General features: G+C 30.1%; 2 protein-coding genes across 8 annotated transcripts; one reads left to right on the top strand and one right to left on the bottom strand.

Annotated features, from left to right (window-relative positions):
* The first annotated feature begins 37 nt into the window (after window positions 1-37).
* Window positions 38-6,645, top strand: subdued (anoctamin 1). 4 transcript variants are annotated; one of them, XM_066737617.1, is made up of 11 exons: window positions 38-212; window positions 457-796; window positions 855-980; window positions 2,109-2,588; window positions 2,882-3,275; window positions 3,347-3,579; window positions 3,804-4,001; window positions 4,414-4,849; window positions 5,222-5,427; window positions 5,968-6,255; window positions 6,326-6,645. In XM_066737617.1, exons 2-11 carry the CDS (start codon window positions 497-499, stop codon window positions 6,641-6,643), a joined length of 2,979 nt encoding a protein of 992 aa, XP_066593714.1. In that variant the 5' UTR covers window positions 38-212; window positions 457-496; the 3' UTR covers window positions 6,644-6,645. The 4 variants fall into 4 exon arrangements, with proteins under 4 accessions (XP_066593714.1, XP_066593717.1, XP_066593715.1 ...); XM_066737620.1 differs by lacking the exon at window positions 2,109-2,588; XM_066737618.1 differs by having other exon boundaries at window positions 38-796.
* A 312-nt stretch (window positions 6,646-6,957) lies between these two features.
* Window positions 6,958-19,028, bottom strand: raptor (regulatory associated protein of MTOR complex 1). 4 transcript variants are annotated; one of them, XM_066737615.1, is made up of 22 exons: window positions 18,786-19,028; window positions 18,617-18,719; window positions 16,453-16,694; window positions 15,706-15,855; window positions 15,027-15,211; window positions 14,903-14,962; window positions 14,616-14,716; window positions 14,400-14,533; window positions 13,485-13,868; window positions 13,335-13,409; window positions 12,632-12,889; window positions 12,401-12,544; window positions 11,785-12,037; window positions 11,184-11,329; window positions 10,974-11,071; window positions 10,545-10,650; window positions 9,894-10,054; window positions 9,450-9,620; window positions 9,130-9,365; window positions 8,834-8,998; window positions 8,047-8,329; window positions 6,958-7,157 (listed from the first exon to the last, which is right to left on the bottom strand). In XM_066737615.1, the coding sequence occupies exons 1-22, from the start codon at window positions 18,966-18,968 to the stop codon at window positions 6,962-6,964; spliced, it is 3,834 nt and encodes a 1,277-aa protein (XP_066593712.1). In that variant the 5' UTR covers window positions 18,969-19,028; the 3' UTR covers window positions 6,958-6,961. The 4 variants fall into 4 exon arrangements, with proteins under 4 accessions (XP_066593712.1, XP_066593709.1, XP_066593710.1 ...); XM_066737612.1 differs by having other exon boundaries at window positions 15,709-15,855; XM_066737613.1 differs by having other exon boundaries at window positions 8,834-8,989; window positions 15,709-15,855.
* Window positions 19,029-19,195: the final 167 nt, after the last annotated feature.

Raw genomic sequence — 19,195 nt, 5'->3', positions numbered from 1 at the left:
GCAACGCTGCCACGCTGGTTCTAGTACTTCTAGTTTGATTAAAAAAGACTTGGACCTTGGTCATCCTTGGACTTGGTCACACGACCTTAAAAAACTTCAATGCGAGATTTTTCTCAATAATAATGAAAATGTGATAAATTGTTTACTTATATAAAATAACTAAAACGTTTAGTTTTGAATTATTTATCTTTATATTTCTTATAAACTATTAGGTAACATACTCTTTTTCTTTGACTTTTAGAAACTCTAATAAATCTGCAAATGATTTTATTCCTTATACTAAATATACTTATAGTTAAATGAAAAATAATGTTTTTCTGGCTGACTCAATATCTACATACGTCTTTATACTTTCTCAACAGTTTTTAACTTTCAATCATTTTTAAACAATTAACACCAGCTTATTATTGTCAAACAAACAATTTTAATTTTTGTTATATTTTGAATTTTGTTTAGTCAAAATAACAAATGAAACAAAGACTGCATCTTGTTAATAATGGAGTTAAATAGAGGAGAGGACTGTTTTCCACAAGTGCCAGATACTAGTAATTTAAATGACAATTCTAGTATCTATGAGTGTACACAAAACAATTTACAGCAAACTGCTCAACAAACTTTGTCTAAAAGTGCAAAAAATTCTATATATGAAGATGCTATAAGTCTGAATAGCATGGAAAGTGCTTTGTCAGCTTATCATCCATGTAGTGTTAATGATTCTGTTGAAAATGTTGCAGATAAAATATATTTACATGAAAGCTATACAGATGTAGAAAATACCCATCATGGTTCAAATTTGGTAGGCTTTAAGATTATTCAAAATTTAAAAAATTTTTTAAAGTTTTTTCTCCTTTCAGCTCTCACTGAATGGTACTGCCTTTAGCCTATTTTTTCGAGATGAAATATGCTCTATCGACTTTATTCTTGTTTGGGATGAATATAATCATGAAGCTCAAGCATTTCAGTGTTTTGAGCGAAGAAAGGTATTTTGATAAATGACAATAAAAATTAACATTCATATGTGATAGATGAAAAATGGTCTTTAGACTAAAATTGATTCTGTATGTTGTAAAAACAACACAATAGAAGAGAAATATATAATTATATAATTTTGTATTTGTACGTATGTAGTCTGTATTAGCATCTCTTTGACATTACTGTTTTGGTGCAATAATGGCTTGGTTTTAGCATCACTGCTGTTTGTTATTGATTATTTAGTATTGTGTCATCTTTATAATTGCAGCAGTGAAAGTATGGGATTGTTTTTTAATATGAAATTTGCAATGTTACAAATAAAGCAGTACAAAGTAATCAGTAAACCATGAAAAAGCTTTGCTAAAAGGTTAAGCTATCAAAGAATATTTTTAGAAATCAAATTAATTTTTTTCATCTCAAAGGGTCTTTTCTAGGAAAACATAAAAATTGGAAAAGCTTCAAATTCATATATAACTTATCTCAGAAATATTCTAATTAACATAAGACTTAAGATTTTAAATATGGTTATCTTGAAGCCACTTCTTCAAAATTAGGTGACTGCCTATCTTGAATAATTATTTACCAATCGACGTGAAATTTTAAACTGTACATTCAAACCTAAACTTTCTGCGAAAATACGAAAGATCTTTACGCTATATTGCATAGTTCTTTTGTAAACAATTTATAACAATATTTTCCTGAAATTAAGTCGAAAAATTTCATACATATGTTATTTTCGTAAAAATCAATATATCTGCAAACGGCTATATATTTCTGGATATGTTCTTATTATGTAGAATCGAAATAATTTAGATTTTTTATTCTATGTGCGAATTTGCATGAGCTATACTATCTTCCGTATTTAGCGTGTACAAATTAAGACGTGTACGGAAAAACGCTACATAATATTGTTTTTATTTATTATAAAAAAAAATCTTTGCTTCAATAGTAGTACAATAAAAGTCTGTTGATATTATTTTAATTTATTCCTGTAGTTCGTTAAAAAGTGATAAAATGCACCTATATATTGTCATAGCTCAATAGTACCCTGACTCTTTAAAAAATCTATCAAAATTAGACCTATTAAAATAATTTAATTGTGCATAATGATTGATAAAACTCTCATAACTTTTCAGATATTTGAGAAAAATTTAATGAAAGAAGGTTTAAAATTGGAGTATGAAAAAACAGAGCCAAATGGTCTGTGCTTCCTGAAAATTCATGCTCCAATACAAGTTCTTAGACGTTATGCTGAAATATTAAAGTTAAGGCTACCTATGAAAGAATTACCAGGCCTAAAGATACCTCAAGATCAAAATGGTGCTATAATGAAAGAAGTAAACTCGGCAATTGATCAGATTTTGCGCAAATTATACGTCAACACTACGATTTTTCCTACTTTAAAGCATAAATTTACTGCCGTTTACAGTAGGGACAAAGAGTATTTATTTGACATTGAAGCTCCAAATTTTTTCACATCTTCAATACGCTCAAGAATAGTACAATTTATTTTAGATAGAACAAGATTTACTGAGACCAATATTGATGACTTCGCGTTTGGTATTGAAAGATTAATTTCGGAAAAAGCATATACTGCAGCATATCCTTTACATGATGTAAATATTATTTTTAATAAGATATTAGCATTTTTATTTTTACACATAATTTAGTGGAGTGTATGCGCAGTATGAAAGAAGTGCGTTAATCGTTTTTTTATTCAGAATTTTTTAATAAAAGCTAATTTATACTAATTAAAAACTTCTGGATGGAATTTCTATATATTAATTGAATATTAATTATTGATTAAAATTTAATTAATTTAAATTTCATTTACATATTCATTTAGCTTGTTCATTCCTTTTTCTGAAAGCAATGTGATTTAAATGTTTTGTAATGTTTTAAATTGCAGGGTAACCTTCATACACCTGATTCAATGCGTTATTTACTGTACGTAGAATGGGCAAGCTTAAAAAAATGTTTACACTATCAGCCCTTAGATTATATTAAAGAATATTTTGGTGTAAAAATTGGACTTTATTTTGCTTGGCTTGGGTTCTATACTCATATGCTAGTCTCTGCTAGTATTGTTGGGCTTCTATGTTTCTTTTATAGTTGTTTTACCTTATATAGAAATGAGCCCAGTGAAGATGTTTGTAATTCTAAAGAGACTATACAAATGTGTCCATTATGTGACCATTTTTGTGGCTATTGGGATTTAAAAGAAACATGTTTGCATTCGAGAATAACATATCTATTTGATAATCCATCAACAGTATTTTTTGCAATGTTTATGTCGTTATGGGGTGTGTAAAGCTTTAAAATATATTATTAAATGTAGACAGTAAAAACTCATTAAACTTTAATTATTTTACAGCAACACTTTTTTTGGAAATGTGGAAAAATTATTCAGCTGAAATAACGCACAGATGGGACTTGACTGGTTTGGATACTCAAGAAGAGCATCCTAGACCACAATATTTAGCAAGACTTGCACATATCAAGAAAAAGTCTATCAACATAATTACTAATACTGAAGAACCTAAAGTTCCATTCTGGAAGATGAAATTACCTATCACTATTCTTAGTTTTTCAGTTGTGCTATTATTGGTATGTGAAAGTTAATTTTATGATTTTCAATTACTATTATTTAAGTACGAATAGTTTCCATTCACAATAAAGACTTGATATTTCTTCTAAATGCCATTCCTCTTTAAATGTGTGAATAGAACCAATGATATTTTTTAAATATGTCTTTGGAATAAGGGTCTTGCATTAAATGATTTTTTAATGTAAAATATTTGTCATTATATTCATAGGCATGAATATTACAGATAGCAGTAGCAATGGCCGCCGTTTTAGGAGTGGTGCTGTACAGAATGTCTGTTTTAACAGCCTTAAGTGTTTATGGACATCCAATGGTCACTAGTTATGCCATACTGTTTACTACAGCAACAGCTGCCAGTATAAATTTATGTTGCATTATATTATTCAATTGGGTTTATGTTTGGCTAGCTGAATATTTGACAGAAGTAAGGAGAAAATCATATAGTTTTTATATGTTGATAATATAGAGCAATATAGTATTAACTAAAAGTATATTTATTCTTTTTCTTGGATTAGAAACTTATTGTAAGGAAAGCGCATTGAAATTTTCTTACATCAGAATTTGTAATTTAAAATAGTAGTACAGAAGAGAAGATCTGTCTTCTATTGTTACACTGTTAAAATTGGATAAGTGTATTTTTTCATGCTCTAAATTATTCCATTAGTCCAACAGTGTAACAATAGATAAGATTTTTTTTAAATGAACTATTCAGGTTATTGTAGTCTGTACTTTGAACTAGTACATTGAAAAAAGCAAATTCATAGTATACAATATTCATATCTTATTATATGTTAAATATATATATATATATATATATATATATAAATCATTTACAGATTGAACTACTACGAACTCAAACTGAATTTGACGATAGCTTAACTTTAAAAATATACCTGCTCGAATTTGTAAATTACTATGCTTCTATATTCTATATAGCCTTTTTTAAAGGCAAATTTGTTGGCTATCCTGGCAATTACAATCGCTTTTTTGGATTTCGTCAAGAAGAATGTGGACCAGGTGGCTGTCTTTTAGAATTATGCATACAACTTAGCATTATTATGATAGGAAAACAGGCTATGAATACAATATTAGAAATGATTTTTCCTTTATTTTATAAATGGTTGAATACCTTAAAAGTTCATGTCGGATCAACAAAAAGAAAAAAAAAGGAAAAACGAAAGCTTTCATCACGAAAATTTCTTCAATGGATCAGGGACTATAAGCTTGTTGAATGGGGTCCTAGAAGTTTATTTCCTGAATATCTGGAGATGGGTAAGGAATAACGATTATTACCCAAGATATCTGAATTCTGGAAACTGTTAAATATCTTGGAAGTTAAAAATTTTATTAACTTAGTTGTTTATATGTAGGGATTTTTAAATGTACAAATTTCCCTTTGACATGTCCATGCCGGCGCATTTTTGTTTTTATAAAGTATTTTAAACTAGCTGTGAGTCATCGGTAGTACACGCTACTCCCCGATGTGAATGTGTTAAGAAAACTTAAATTAAGGTGTTCATGTATTAAATTTGTTGAAACGGTTAAATTCCAAGATTTGCGACCATTTCTATACTTTTCAGAAACCCATTTTACATATAATATATTTAAACTTCCATAGGCTCTTATCGTATATATCACTTTTAGTGTTACAGTACGGCTTTGTTACTATTTTTGTCGCTGCATTTCCCTTAGCTCCATTTTTTGCATTGATTAATAATATTTTAGAAATGCGACTGGATGCTAAAAAGCTCTTAACTATGTACAGACGGCCTGTTGGTCAGCGCGTTAGAGATATAGGAATTTGGTATAGAATCCTTGATTCTATATCGAAACTAGCCGTAATTTCAAATGTGAGTTTTTCGTTGCATGCTAACTATATATACATCCAATCATTTGTCATTTCTAATTTTAATATCTCATCTTATCATTAACACTTTGTTCAAAGGTTTAATCATCATATAATTATGTTTAACAAACAATGGTGAAAAAGTAATCAACCGTTTACCTTTAACTTTGTTATGCAAATTTAATATTAACATCTCATAAATGCTTCGGAAGGCCATTGAAATCAGCTACAAGAAACTGCTACAAAAAAGGGAGTGCTATTTAAAGTAATGTATCAAATTTGAAGTTAATCGGTTGAACAGGTTTTGACACATCTCTTGGTAAAACCTATTAATATAATAACAATATATATAATTAATTTAGAGAAGTGTCTGAACATCAAGAAATTATTGCTTTTGTAATTCTACACATAATACTATAAGTATCAATTTTAATGAAATATTCCTTTGATGGTAATTTTTTTTGCCCATTAATTAAATTAAAGTTTGCATTTAAAATAATTCAGTTTTGCTTAAATAATGAATAATTATTCGCTTAATTTTCAGGCATTTATAATTGCCTTTACATCAAATTTTATACCTCGCTTAGTTTACCGAATGACGGTATCTGAAAAGAATACACTAGAAGGCTTTCTCGATCATTCACTTGCAAAATTTAACTCGAGTGATTTTCCAAATGGCACGCAGCCATTTGCCTTACCAGGGACAAAATCTATTGAAATTTGTAGATATCAAGATTATAGGGAGCCACCTGATTCAGAAAAAAAATATCAATATAGTATAATGTTTTGGCATGTCCTAGCTGCAAGATTAGCCTTTATCGTCGTCTTTGAGGTAAATTTGTTCATAATTTTATTATATATTCTTTTTAATAAAATTATGTAAACTATATTTTCACTTACAGAACGTTGTTGCTCTGGTGATGATCTTTATCAAGTGGTGCATCCCAGACATGAGTCCAAAATTACGTAGTAAAATACGACGTGAAGCATACATTACAAATGAATTAATTATACAGCATGAGACATTACGTGCTGCAAATAATAGAACTAATAATGAGACAGAAATACGGCAGCAAAATGTGCTAACAAGCGAACGATCCAATCGTTGGAATAAAGTTATGAGAAGCTCTTTGTCAAACTCAGAATTTGATTTAGAGATTCATGGTAGTCCAGTGTCTCCTGCTACAGAGACTACCAGAACCGGACCTGCTGCTCTTTGATACATTATGTTGTGTTTATTATAAATTATAATTTAAAATGTTATTTTGCTAAAGATGACTCTCTATTTAGATCTTTTAAAGTAAAATATAAATTATATCGGATATTTTCAACTAAAACAAGAGGAGACTACTTAATCAATATAACTGTAAATCTCACATATATACTTAAATAAAGAACAGTCCAAAATATTTAAAAAAATCACTTTTATTAAGAACTTTCTGACTATATTCTATTGCAGCCGTTATTTTTATACAACTTTCTAAATTACATATATTTTTACAAACATACAATTATAAATAAATTTAAAGGTCCGACAGTCATCTACGTGTCTCTGATGTGTACGCGGTTATGGTATTATCCACGCATCCAGATGCAAGTATTACACGATATGGATGAAAAGTAAGACAGCTAACAGGACTAATACGTGCACCCATAAATCCTTCGTGAAACTTTAAGGTATTAAGATGTGAGCCTGATGTAGTGTAAACGCTTATACAATGATTAGTTGAACCGCTGTAAGATAATAGCGCACCATTAGTAGAGAAATACCTATTTGATAGAATAGAATTTTAAAATAATTTTTTTAAACCATAAATGTATTAAATTTAATATTATATTATGCAATGCTAATTACAATCTGCAATCGACTTAACATATTCCAAAGTAAAGTTAAACGTATAGGCAATTCAAGTGAAAATGTTTAACCCTTCCAGTCCTAAGGATATATTCCAAGTATCCGATGGTGAAAATTACCGATATATCTATCCTGATCTATCCATTTATGAGTTCAGTTAAACTTTATTCTTGATTATGTAAATTAAAAATGAGTTTTTTCTAAAAGTACGGTGGGAAATCAAATAATTTCACTTTTTTATGAGTCAATACTCCTAGAGTATGAAACGAATAGAAATAGTGTAATTATTTTCTTGATGCTTACTTGATCATTAATAAAATAGGATTAAATAGGTCCATTTTAATGTCGAAATTTTTCGAATTTGGACATGTCCAATTGTAGTGCATTGATTTCGTAAAAAAATAACATTCAATTCTTGGAAATTCCAAAAAAATATTTATACATATAAAAATTGTGTTTCGCCATACGAATAAATAGCGAACTTTTATCAATGCTTGCTTAATCATTCGAATTATTTGGGTAAAAACTGAGTTTTTTCATTTTATCAATATATATATATATATAAAATTGCAAAGATTAGGATCAATACGTTAAGTATGCATAAATGTAAGCTCTGTTTTTATTGTTTGTATCTTGTGCACGCTTTCGAAAACAAAAAATTATGTTAGACGAAACATTGTACAAGCAATCGTATTTTAAAATGCATTTGATGGAATAGACCATTGCTTTCATTTTGCTGTAATAATTTTGAAAAATAAATAAACTTACCACGTAAATATATCAGCAGCTTCATGAACAGCAAAAGCTGTAATGCCTTGTGGAATTTGGATTGTATTAATAGATGAATTTCTTCTGAGGTCAAATACTTTTATATCTCCCGACGAAGAGCCAGTAAATAATTGCATTATTTGTCCATCCTTGTTCCTTAAATAAGTGCCTAATATCCATGATGTATGCTCTCTCCAAGTCATAACCTTCGCCTCTAGTGGAGGTAGACGCCGGTCAAAAAGTCTTACAGATCCATCACTGCAGCCCATTGCCATTAATGCTCCTAAATTTATTAATGTAAAATTAAATTGACTACAATTATTTATAAATTTACTTCTAAAGTTGACTATTATATTCAAAAAGTATCTACGAAGGAATACAAATTATTCCACATAAGTTATAACTTTAATGGCCTAGCGTAAAGCGCTCATAATATAATTCTCTTAGCTTGATTCTGAACATTTCATTGATATCTAAAATTAATCTTGGTAATCACTGTTGAATGTTGCGATTATATTAAAATTTGTGAAATAATTGTCGAGAATTCTACTCATCTACAATTTTGCCAATACACATACAGATAAAATTGCTACATATAACAGTCGACCGATAATACAGTCAATCGGTTAAAATTAATATAACATTTGATTTTACAAGTTTATATGTTCTGTAAAACAAAACGTAGGCGCATGCTTTACACAAATTATTAACTTAACATATAAACGAGAATCTCTGTGAAAAACCACAAATGGTACATATAAAATATAATTTTTTAAACAAATATTACCTATTCCATCTACGTCAAGGAATGTTGCAGAACAATCAGCACCAGTAGGAATATCTTGCTTTTTCAATTCGGTCTCCGCATCCAAAAGTCTTATAATACGAACGTCGCCAGAAACAGCCAAAGTCAAGGTTTTTTGTTCCCATTTGGTAACGAGACCTGCGGATACTGAAAACATTATATAAAATATAATACTACGTTGATGCTAAAACTAATTATATAAAAGCTTTTGCATAAAACAAAATTAAGAAGTTCTTTTTTTGTTTATTGAAAGAAAAGCAAGCTGAAAAAGGAATTACCAGTGGAAGTTTTTGATGCTGATTGAATGTCACCTAACGCTTGCCAAGCAGTAAGTATGGGGTCACGAATTGGAGTAGTACAATAAGTCTTCCATATCCTGATCGCACCGTCATCAGTTCCAGTCATTAACAAAGCTACGTCATGAGAGTTAATAAATTCTACTGTGGTAATTCGAGGAGACATTCTGTACCCTCGACTGTAACTTAATCTTACGCCAGTTTGCCAGTCCCACACACTAGAATAATATTATAATTAGTATTACTTTTATTTTTATTGATTTTATTAAATAATTAATAGATGACATGAAATCATACAATACCCAAAACAATCTTTAAACGATACTGCCATGTGTGGCTCGAATGGATGGAAAGCTAAAATCTCTGGTGCTTGAGGGCATCTTGTATGAAATATTTGGGACTCTATTTTACTGTGCGGCGCTCTTAATTGTTCCTCTCTTGCATCTCGCCTCAGCCGCTCGTTACGCAAAAACCTATAAATCAAACAATAATATTATTTAGCTGGACATTTACTACTATTACTATTGATCACTTTTGGTTTGTGTTATTCATAAGTTACACATGAAATCAGAATCATACGAAAAACATTCAAGTAATATATCGCAAAAATAAAGATAAAAAAGTATCTCGATAGATTTATCACTAAAAGGGTTATAATTGATTTTGAGATATTTATAGTCGATAAAACGACATAAGGACATAATCGGGTTGTAAGAGCTTTTCTTAAAATATTCCAGTTTATTTACCGCCATTCTCTTTCATAATATGGTATGCTCTCTATATCATGCGGCTCAGTCTCCAACTTTAGAGAAACTGGTTGTGCAAATTGAGCACAGCTCCATTCTACAAACTGAGACGTTGTTAAAGGTTCTTTTATGCTTGGTGCTTCATCAGTTTCTTCTGAAATCTAAAAAAAAAATATTATAACATTAAAGGTAATATATCTTATAATCATGCAGCCGATATGGGCTTTAAGCAAATAAAAGAATATATCTTTAATGTAGTGAAAATAAAAACAGTTACGCCTTTTTATTTCAATGGTAGATATTCTCTTTCTACAGAATAAGATTTTATTTATCAATTTGTTGTCAAAAGTGATACTGGTGTGCTGAATTTATAAGATTACTCTTTTTACCATTTTTTCCAAATCAATTTTCTTTTTTTTTAGGATTGTTATCTATGAATAATTGGACAAATATTATGAAAGCATTATATTATGTGTAATAATCTTCATGGTTCTAAAATGGATTTCACTGCTTCAATTCAGTGATTTACCATATGTCTAAAGTTAATTTCAAAGATAGCAATTTTGTAGAAAGGCTTGTAACAATTTTTTCATAGCACAATTATAATAGTATAAATTAGTTTAATGAAAATACTAATCAGACTTAACTTACAGCATTAGGAATAGGTTTTCTTGATCGACCCCCAGCGGTTACCGGTTTAGTTGAACGTAAAAGATCATTGCCTACTGATATGATTGGTGGTGACTCTCCTTTGCTACTATTAACAAAAATATAAATGTTAGTTTAACAATACAGTATAAATATAAAATGCTGGAGTAAGAAAGATTACTATTGAATACATATGTATTGCAATATGATATTTTTTATAAATAATTCACTTTCTGGTAATCTCTGACACAAGTTAAAATGAAAATGAGAATGAAAATTAAAAAATTATATGTATCATTTCTCTAGCATTGAAAGTACTATTAATAAGACAACTTATACATTTACATACAGAGTGGCCCGCTTAAAGAAAAGCATTTGAAAAATGTTTCAAATAAAATTAGCTATCAAGAAACACAATAGTGTACAACTTACTTGATGTAACTAGTTCGATTGGACGGTGATGGCGGTAGTGATAAGGATGAAGATATTTTTATCTCCGTTGTTTCTTTTGGAGCCGTAGAATTTTTCGCCTAAAATGTTTTATTCAAAGAAGATATTAATTGAGATACCCTTTAACAAATACTCTTAAAAATATATATATAAAGTTGAGATTCTACAATTAAAGAAAATAGTGGCTACTACCTCATTGCGAATATAGTTGGTAACTTTTCTGGCCATTATACTAACTGCTGGATGAGGGTCATTGTCTAGATTGCATAGACCATGCCACAATTTCATATTGACACTTCCATATGATATACTCGGTAAATTACCAAGAGCGCTATAGCCTAAAAATAATAAAAGAGGGCTTATGATATTAGCATTCATTGAATAAATTTTAATTGAATTCAATTAATCTATAAATTTTGTATGAATTAAAATTTTAGACCCTTTCCTCGAAAAAATAAGTTCAATTAGGTTTAGACGGCGTAGTAAATATAATCTTGCAATGTGTAAAATAGTAATAATATGATTTCATGCACATTTGTGTTTTTGAATGTAGTACAAGTTCTTGGACGTGCTTTAATTTCACAAACTACTGCAGCAGGGAGAGAAATCACTTGTAAAATGTAATGAAATATACTTTCAAAGTTTTCTCAATCTAAAAGTACTTTAGATATGTATAAACATATAATTATTATCTATCGTTTAAATAACCAAATGATGTGCGATCGTGATATAAAAATGAAAACTACTAATTACAGATAATAATAATAAAAAAAGATAAGTGAATATTTTATACCTAAGCTACTTATGGAGGACGAAGATGAAACTCTCTTTATTCGATCTTGGCTGAATCCATCTGTTGTATCTGTATTATATGCAGTGGATGAAAGCATTTTTAAACGATCTTTCGAACCAATTCGTTTGATTCCGCTAAACGGTGATAAGGATTCAACCACAAAATCTTTGCGAGCATTATCTTCGGCAACAGCCAAAGTTATGAAAGAATTTTCAAAATGTAAGACCATCCATTGAAGTGCTACTACTAACTCCTGAAAAAATATGATTTTTTTTTTTAGATTTCTGGAGTAAACATTTGACTTTTTTAGACACCACACCAATGAGGTAATGATACTTTTTGTGGAAGTAGTATAAGTTTATAAATTTTTGTTAAAAAAACAGACATGTGTTAAAAAAAAATGAGTACACGTAGTCCCCCTTCATATGTATACTAGTACATAGTGTAATGTGAGCTTTAAAAAATATTGCTCGATTTTAAACCCTTATAATCCAGGGAGTGACTACTGCTTAGATTTTCATAGAACTTGAAGTGTATTCATTGGACAGCTCTATGAGGTAGATTTTCCTTAGCATTCTTACAACATCGTACATTACTATTCGCACAGGTTACTTGCCTTTCTGACTAGCGGGCTGATATCATAGGAGACGGTATTTAGTAAAGTCATAGCAATAATTTGGTCAATATTATTTGCATGTTCGCTACGAGTTGTAACACTATTTATGAATGTCCCCAATGCATAAACACTAGCTGCTCGAACCTGCATATTTAAAAATAGTGACATTAGCTATTTTGTTAAAATTGTAGCTTTCTAGAATAACTGTAATATAAGCTGAAGAGTTTTTACCTCAGGTACTGGGTCTTGTAATAGTATAAACAATTTCTCATGAGCTATATCTCGAACGCCGCACCATCTGGCTTTATCGTAGTTGTGCCAAAGTCTTCCAAGACATAGGCAAAGCCATTGTCGTAACGAGGGATTAGGATCTTCTAGTTGTTCCAAGCAAATAGAAATAAGATTCCCATGATTTGCAGCTATTTGACCTGGTCGATAATCATTCACCATGCAAGCCAGTACAAATGCTGCTAATGTTCTATGTTCACTCTGTAACAAAATAAACATTCAAAGCTATGTCAAAATATCAGTTTTTGCCTTTAAAAAGATTCCATACGATTATTAATTTCTAAAATAAAGATAGATTTAAGTCGGCTAATCGAAATCTCTTAGACCGATAAAATATGCCAATAACTAGTCCGTTTCACAAAAATCTGTTGAATCCGATTATTTTATAAATCTATCCGGTATAATAATATTTGTTTAATTTTATAAATAGTGTGCATCAAAAGACAGATGAAGGTCTCCTTTGTTTTATTCAATCATAGCATCTATTTTTTGTTTGCTTTTTTAAAAGTATACTCCGTAACTTATCTTGTGAGAGGCTTTCAAAACACTATATGAATACGTATCGTTTAATCCAAGTTCTTGAAAAATACTACAAGCCGTCAAAATCGTATATAGATGTTTTACTATAAAGTAGCGTATTACTTACTGGTATAGATACATCCTGCAGTACTGATAAAAAATACTTATGACCTCCATCGCGTACTAAATCTGCTTGACACGTCTGTAAGGTAATTTTTTATCTAAATCCTTGAATAAGTCAAAGAAAAATGTTTTATACAAACGTACCGCCACTTACATTATCAACAGCAAGTATTTTTGCCCAAATAAATACTAACAGTGGCCGCAGCTCCTTAGCATTACTTTGTAATAATTTTAAAACATAGGGAAAAATTCCCACGCTAAGTGCTAAATTTACGGCCCAAGGACCAAGATCTAAAAATTTTCCTAATAATTCTAAAGCTCTAAGTCTATGTACTTGACTTAAAAGAACTTGGAGTACAATCGGTAGCTGTTCAGGAGGGTTGCGGTTCTTTGAGCCTAATGTAAGCCATACTTGAAAAGCAGTAAGCTGCTCCTCAAAAAATGGCGAGTGTACAAACTGATCATCATTTTCCAAAATCGCTGGTAATTGTGCTAAACATAAGTCCAGAGCTAAATCCCAAGCTTGCCACATTGGATGCTACAGTTAAAAGATAAGACAAGATATATTAAAAGAAGGAAGAACGATTGTGTAAGAAGGGCAGAAATAAGGCCAAATTTTGAAATTTTGTACAACATCATCAATTTTGTCTAAACTTTACAATTCTTTTGAGACATGATTATTTCTGAATCTTAATTATGTTTCTATTATAAAGACAGATTATCATAGCTCTGACGACGTACTAGCAACAGTATTGAATAAATTGTCGGAGTATTCAGGTCAGACAAGAATTGAGTAAGCGATCAGTGATTCTACCACGCGATTACTGAAACTTCGGTTAAAACCAAGGTATAGACAATAAAATGACAGAATCAATGATCGCTCACTTAACTCTTGTCTGGCCTGATTGCACCCTATGTAATACTATTTTAGAACAGTATATCAGCCATGTCCTAACGACAAAAATTGCAAAGTTGTACAAAAATTCCAAGCAAATTTTAAAATGGCCTTATTCACACTCTATTTTTCTTTATGAAAGAGTATATAACAAAAGTTAGTATATTTAAGTACCTGATAAGTCGTTGGCAATTTCGGATACGAGACTGGGGTACAATCGTAAGAGCGCAATATTCTTTCAGCTAGCAAATAATTTCTAAATAAGCTGGCAACTAACAAGTCTTGTCGAAATAATCGTTGAAACAAATCTAAAGAGAAATATATTTGCCAATTATTAATCTTATGAAAATTTTCATACACCAATTTAAACTGAGAATCCTATTTCCTTACCTCGTGGTAATGTATTCCACGCAATGGTATCTGTAATAGCTGTAAATATCCAATTTAATTCTCCCAACATTGTTCTCCTATCTGTTAATTGCCCGGGAATCCTGAAGAAAAGAAAAAAATTAATGAAAACTTCAATAGTTGTTTGTAGATATTAGCAAATGTACATTTTTACAGAATAATCACGAGTTTCAATATATATATATCCGAGATCTTAGTTTATTTTATAAAAATTTATATTTGCACAATAATTTTTACGTAAAAAAATCGATAATCAAAAAGAAACTTACTTATCTATTATATCCAAGGAAATTTTTGGGACTAGCTTTGATGTTTTCTGTAGCACAAACCTGAATAAAAAATGTTCTCTCTCTTTATTCCATTAATTTAATAATTATTGCTATTGTGACTAACCATCGCAACGCAATTTTAATTGGAGTTGTAAGACACGAAGTAAATATATCAGCTGGAAGATCCGGATTCATAGGTAAAATTTGACAAGCTGCACAAGCTGCCAGTTGAATACAATTTTTATAAGAAGGAGATGCTACGCTTGTGACGCCTACTGTACGATTCTGTTGAACAGTTTGCTTCTCCATCTATAATAAGAAAATCACATATAATAAATTCTTCATTTTTAATGTCAATAAGCAATTATACTGAAAAATCTTAAACCGTTATATATTCTACTATTTTCGTCGATATCTTTAATGATGACCAAATGCACACAGGGATGTGACACACTGAAGAACAAATGCAAAAATATTTTTCAACACTGAGTATCGTCAACACGGTTCGTACAGATTTTACAGTGATATTTAAATGTCGTCATAATAAATAAGAATGAAAGAAAAAAGAACAAGGAAAAACTTCAGTTTTATAATTTTCATTTTTATATTGAAAAAAAGAATAAAAATCAATTTATCAGGCGATTTTGTACTGATTCCAATGAATAGGACAATATCAGCAATAATAGAATAAGTATCACTTGAAAAATTCGGTATCAGCTTTAATAGGAAAATAAAGGACGTACAAGTGGAAAAAAGGTCAGAAGGCTTGGACTTGTAATGAGTTTAAGAATAAAAGAAGAGACTACCTCGTATTCTTTCTCATGTTGATCAGCAAATTGTTGAAAGGATTCAACAATGATACCAGCATTGGAACAATCATAAACATAAATACTTGGTGCTCCCATCCATGTTTGAAGATCATAAACTGACAGAGGAATGTATTGAGTGTAAGTCTGAAAAAAAAGTATGAAATCTTATTATGAAGTACATTTTTATTCAAAACCTTACATTGCAAAGGGTGTTAAGACATCCCCAGACATTCGAAAGGGTGATCGTCCTCCAAAGGGCTATCTCGAGAAAACTCTTCAAGTTCTAATATATTAAGATCGGTGCTTGCTTTCTTACCGAATTAGGCTTCCCCCCTAAAAGGATAAAGGGTGGATTTTCACATTTTTTCACGTCGCAGTGTCTACCGAGGAGCGTAATATACATACAAATGAGTTTTTTAAAACCGTGCTTTTCGAGCTAATCCACGTATTTTATTCATTGATTCCGCTGGATCGATTTAAGTGCATTTACCACAAGAACATATTTGGAAGATCTTGAAAAGATAGTGTCGGATTGTTTAAAATTATCATTTCAATTTCAGAACAAATGTAGTTATTATTAAATATTGAATAAAAAATAAAAAAAGTGGAAATATATGTTAAAAGAAAGGGGTTGAATGATTTAAAACAGAGCCTTGAAAATTATGGTGCTTCACACAGGATTATAACTTAAGGATATACAGTGACGTCTTAAAACCCTGTATAACAAATTTTATTACAAACCCTATTAAAAACCCATATTTCACCATTACTAGTAGGTTTTGGTACACCATGTCCATTGTAATGAAAAAGAACTCTTTCTTCCTTGGCATTTCTTCGCAAAGAGCTGCACAGTTTTTTAACTTCTTCAACGGTAGGATCTAAGCTCTGTTTATATCTAGCTCTTGGCTGCCACCTTTCATATTGCTTTTGTAAATTTGAGCCTATTGTTTCTAATGCTTTCTGTGGACTGACGGATAGAGGATCTATAAAAATCCAGAAATATCAATGATATTAACAAATAGATAATTACATTTTTAGCCAGACTGAAATTAGATTTCATTTTGAAAGTTTAATTCTTTCAGTGATTTTTTCTTCTTCTCTAGTATCTTTTATAAGATGACAAACTCCAATTATCTTCAGAATCCTTTCATTGCCTCAAATATATATGTGAGAACAACATCCATTATAGCAAATTTAATCAATATTAATTAATTGTCCATTATGCACATACACAAAGATATTTTGACATTTCAATTATATTGACTTTTATATAACTGTCCCAATCATCCTAATGGCAAACAACTACCATATATGCTATTAAACAGAAGAAAACAAACTGAAGCTATAGCTGCATTGTTAGTTCAATGACTTGTAAATAGACAATCAAAGGGTAAATAAACACTTCTATCTCATCTTTGCTTATTAACTCAGAAAACAGAAAAATATATGGGTTGGTTTTAACCCGAACAAAATCAATCAAGAGTCCTACTAAATTCAACATAAGTATGAACATGATATCAGGCAAAGAACAAAATAAAATGCTGATCAGAAATTCTTTACTAGCATTACTATTACTTTCAAACAATATTTTATTCTACTCTGTGAACATACTTCTAAAATTAATTAGTGTTAAAGTTTAACACAATGTTATACTAAGTGTATAACGAAAGTATAGAAAAAATGAGACAACTGACACATGAATGACGCACATTATGGAAAAATCTTTAAGGCGAAGATTGCAAAGTTCAAGATGTATTTAGGCAGCATTTACACTTTTTTATTGAGAATCTTAAACATTTTTATGAGGTGTTTAAACTGAGAGAGAGAGAGAGAGAGAGAAACATTTGTTGAGCTAAATTTGAAATAATTTTTATAATGATTTTTCATCATGATTTTCAATAAGGATTTATGCAACTTTAAGTGGACTATGTACATATTTTACATAGATTATGGATACCAATATTATTGTTCAGTGAAACTAGCTTTTTTAAATTATAGTATTAATATAATCCACAAACTCAATTTCAACTCCAATACAATTGAATATCAGAACATTTAGCTTTGGTATTTGCTATTGAAAAAGATTGGAGTATTCATTTACAGTATATATACTAAACTTAATGCCATATTTGAAAGGGAACAAACATAATCAAGAACCAACTCCAAGTGCGAGATTGGAAATCATTGGATAGTGTTTGGTTGAATCATACACACAAATTCCATAGCTTTCCAAAATCTAATCTCATATATACCTTGGATTGCATTAAAATCTTGACTCATACCCCATTAATACTAGATTTAATTCTTTCTGAGCTTGCTTGACTTGTTAATTATACATCTATGCTTGTGTACAGGCTCTGATCTTAGCATTCAATTGTGACTATTTTTAAAATTAAAAAATAAAATTCTTTAAATAACTATTAATTAAAAAATTTAATCAGCATGCCTACAAATGATGAAGTCTCTCTGACTTCATGTCATAATACTGTTGGTACTCATGACTCATTTAAGTCAGAAACATTTGATAATTAAATATATACCTTTTTATCACAATGTCAATAGTGTCTGCACATATAAATAACAGTTGATATTGGTTAATTTAAAGAATTTATACAAAACTATAAGTTTAAAATTTGATCTTATGAAAAATTATAATTTCTTTGCTTATACAAGTAGCAAGCTAATCTGCCCAAATTTAAGCAAATACAAGAAAAACATAATTAGGAAAATTATTTAAATCACTAATGAATTTAATAGAGAAATAAACCAATCTTTACCCTGTAAATTTATTTGTACAAAACCTAAATTTAGACATAAATGTTTTATTAAAATTATCATAATAAAGGGATTAAATGGCTAATAAATTACAATGTATATGTATGTTCAAATAAACCTTAATAGTTACCAATCCAGCATTCAAGGCGTGCACATGGCTGAGTCTTAACAATGTCTGGAGGATCTACTCCAACATTTAAACATAAGACAAGTGCTACACTCACTGTTTTCATCTGAAAAATTAATATAACTTTATTTCTTCATATTGCTTCAATTTACCATAACAAAATAGAACTAACTCGTTCCTTCAGTCGCCAGGTTTGAGTAATGCAATTCACCCCTTCGATTGCAGCCGTATGACGGGGCTTGCAAAACGCAACTGGCAATTTCCAATCATTGTCATATTCTCCTGTTAATTTTGGATGCTCATCATCGTGAAATTGTTTTATTCTTACAGTTGACATTTCAATTTCTCTTGACATAACGCTATAACAAATTTAACGTACGATTATCGGAAGTCTTGGATTGGAACTCGTTTTTAGTTTTGCACCTCTACAAAAACATTGGCCGCGTTCAGAATCCTTAGGCCCAGAACAAACAAACCCTTCAGTTAAAAACCGTAGTCAAAATGATATAGTTTCTGTCACTTAAACTATGCTATTTTAATAACTTTGTGGAGGGGTTTATCCTGGGCTTAGGCTGCGCTGTG

The sequence above is a fragment of the Prorops nasuta genome, unplaced genomic scaffold (genome assembly GCF_024137725.1).
Source record: "Prorops nasuta isolate Cenicafe-Biocafe unplaced genomic scaffold, Cenicafe_Pnas_1.2 PNAS00017, whole genome shotgun sequence".
NCBI classification, from domain to species: domain Eukaryota; kingdom Metazoa; phylum Arthropoda; class Insecta; order Hymenoptera; family Bethylidae; genus Prorops; species Prorops nasuta.
This window is presented reverse-complemented; position numbering and strand designations above follow the sequence as displayed.

What these genes read in the sequence shown, in the direction of transcription:
- subdued (XM_066737617.1), top strand. Translation starts at nt 497, where the DNA reads ATGGAGTTAAATAGAGGAGAGGACTGTTTTCCACAAGTGCCAGATACT. An exon ending in TTTCAGTTGTGCTATTATTG is followed by an intron (nt 3,580 to 3,803) that starts GTATGTGAAAGT and finishes TGAATATTACAG; the next exon opens with ATAGCAGTAGCAATGGCCGC. An exon ending in AACTAGCCGTAATTTCAAAT is followed by an intron (nt 5,428 to 5,967) that starts GTGAGTTTTTCG and finishes CTTAATTTTCAG; the next exon opens with GCATTTATAATTGCCTTTAC.
- raptor (XM_066737615.1), bottom strand. Translation starts at nt 18,968, where the DNA reads ATGTCAAGAGAAATTGAAATGTCAACTGTAAGAATAAAACAATTTCAC. An exon ending in GTGGAATACATTACCACGAG is followed by an intron (nt 14,534 to 14,615) that starts GTAAGGAAATAG and finishes ATTTCTCTTTAG; the next exon opens with ATTTGTTTCAACGATTATTT. An exon ending in TGCAGGATGTATCTATACCA is followed by an intron (nt 12,890 to 13,334) that starts GTAAGTAATACG and finishes ATTTTGTTACAG; the next exon opens with AGTGAACATAGAACATTAGC.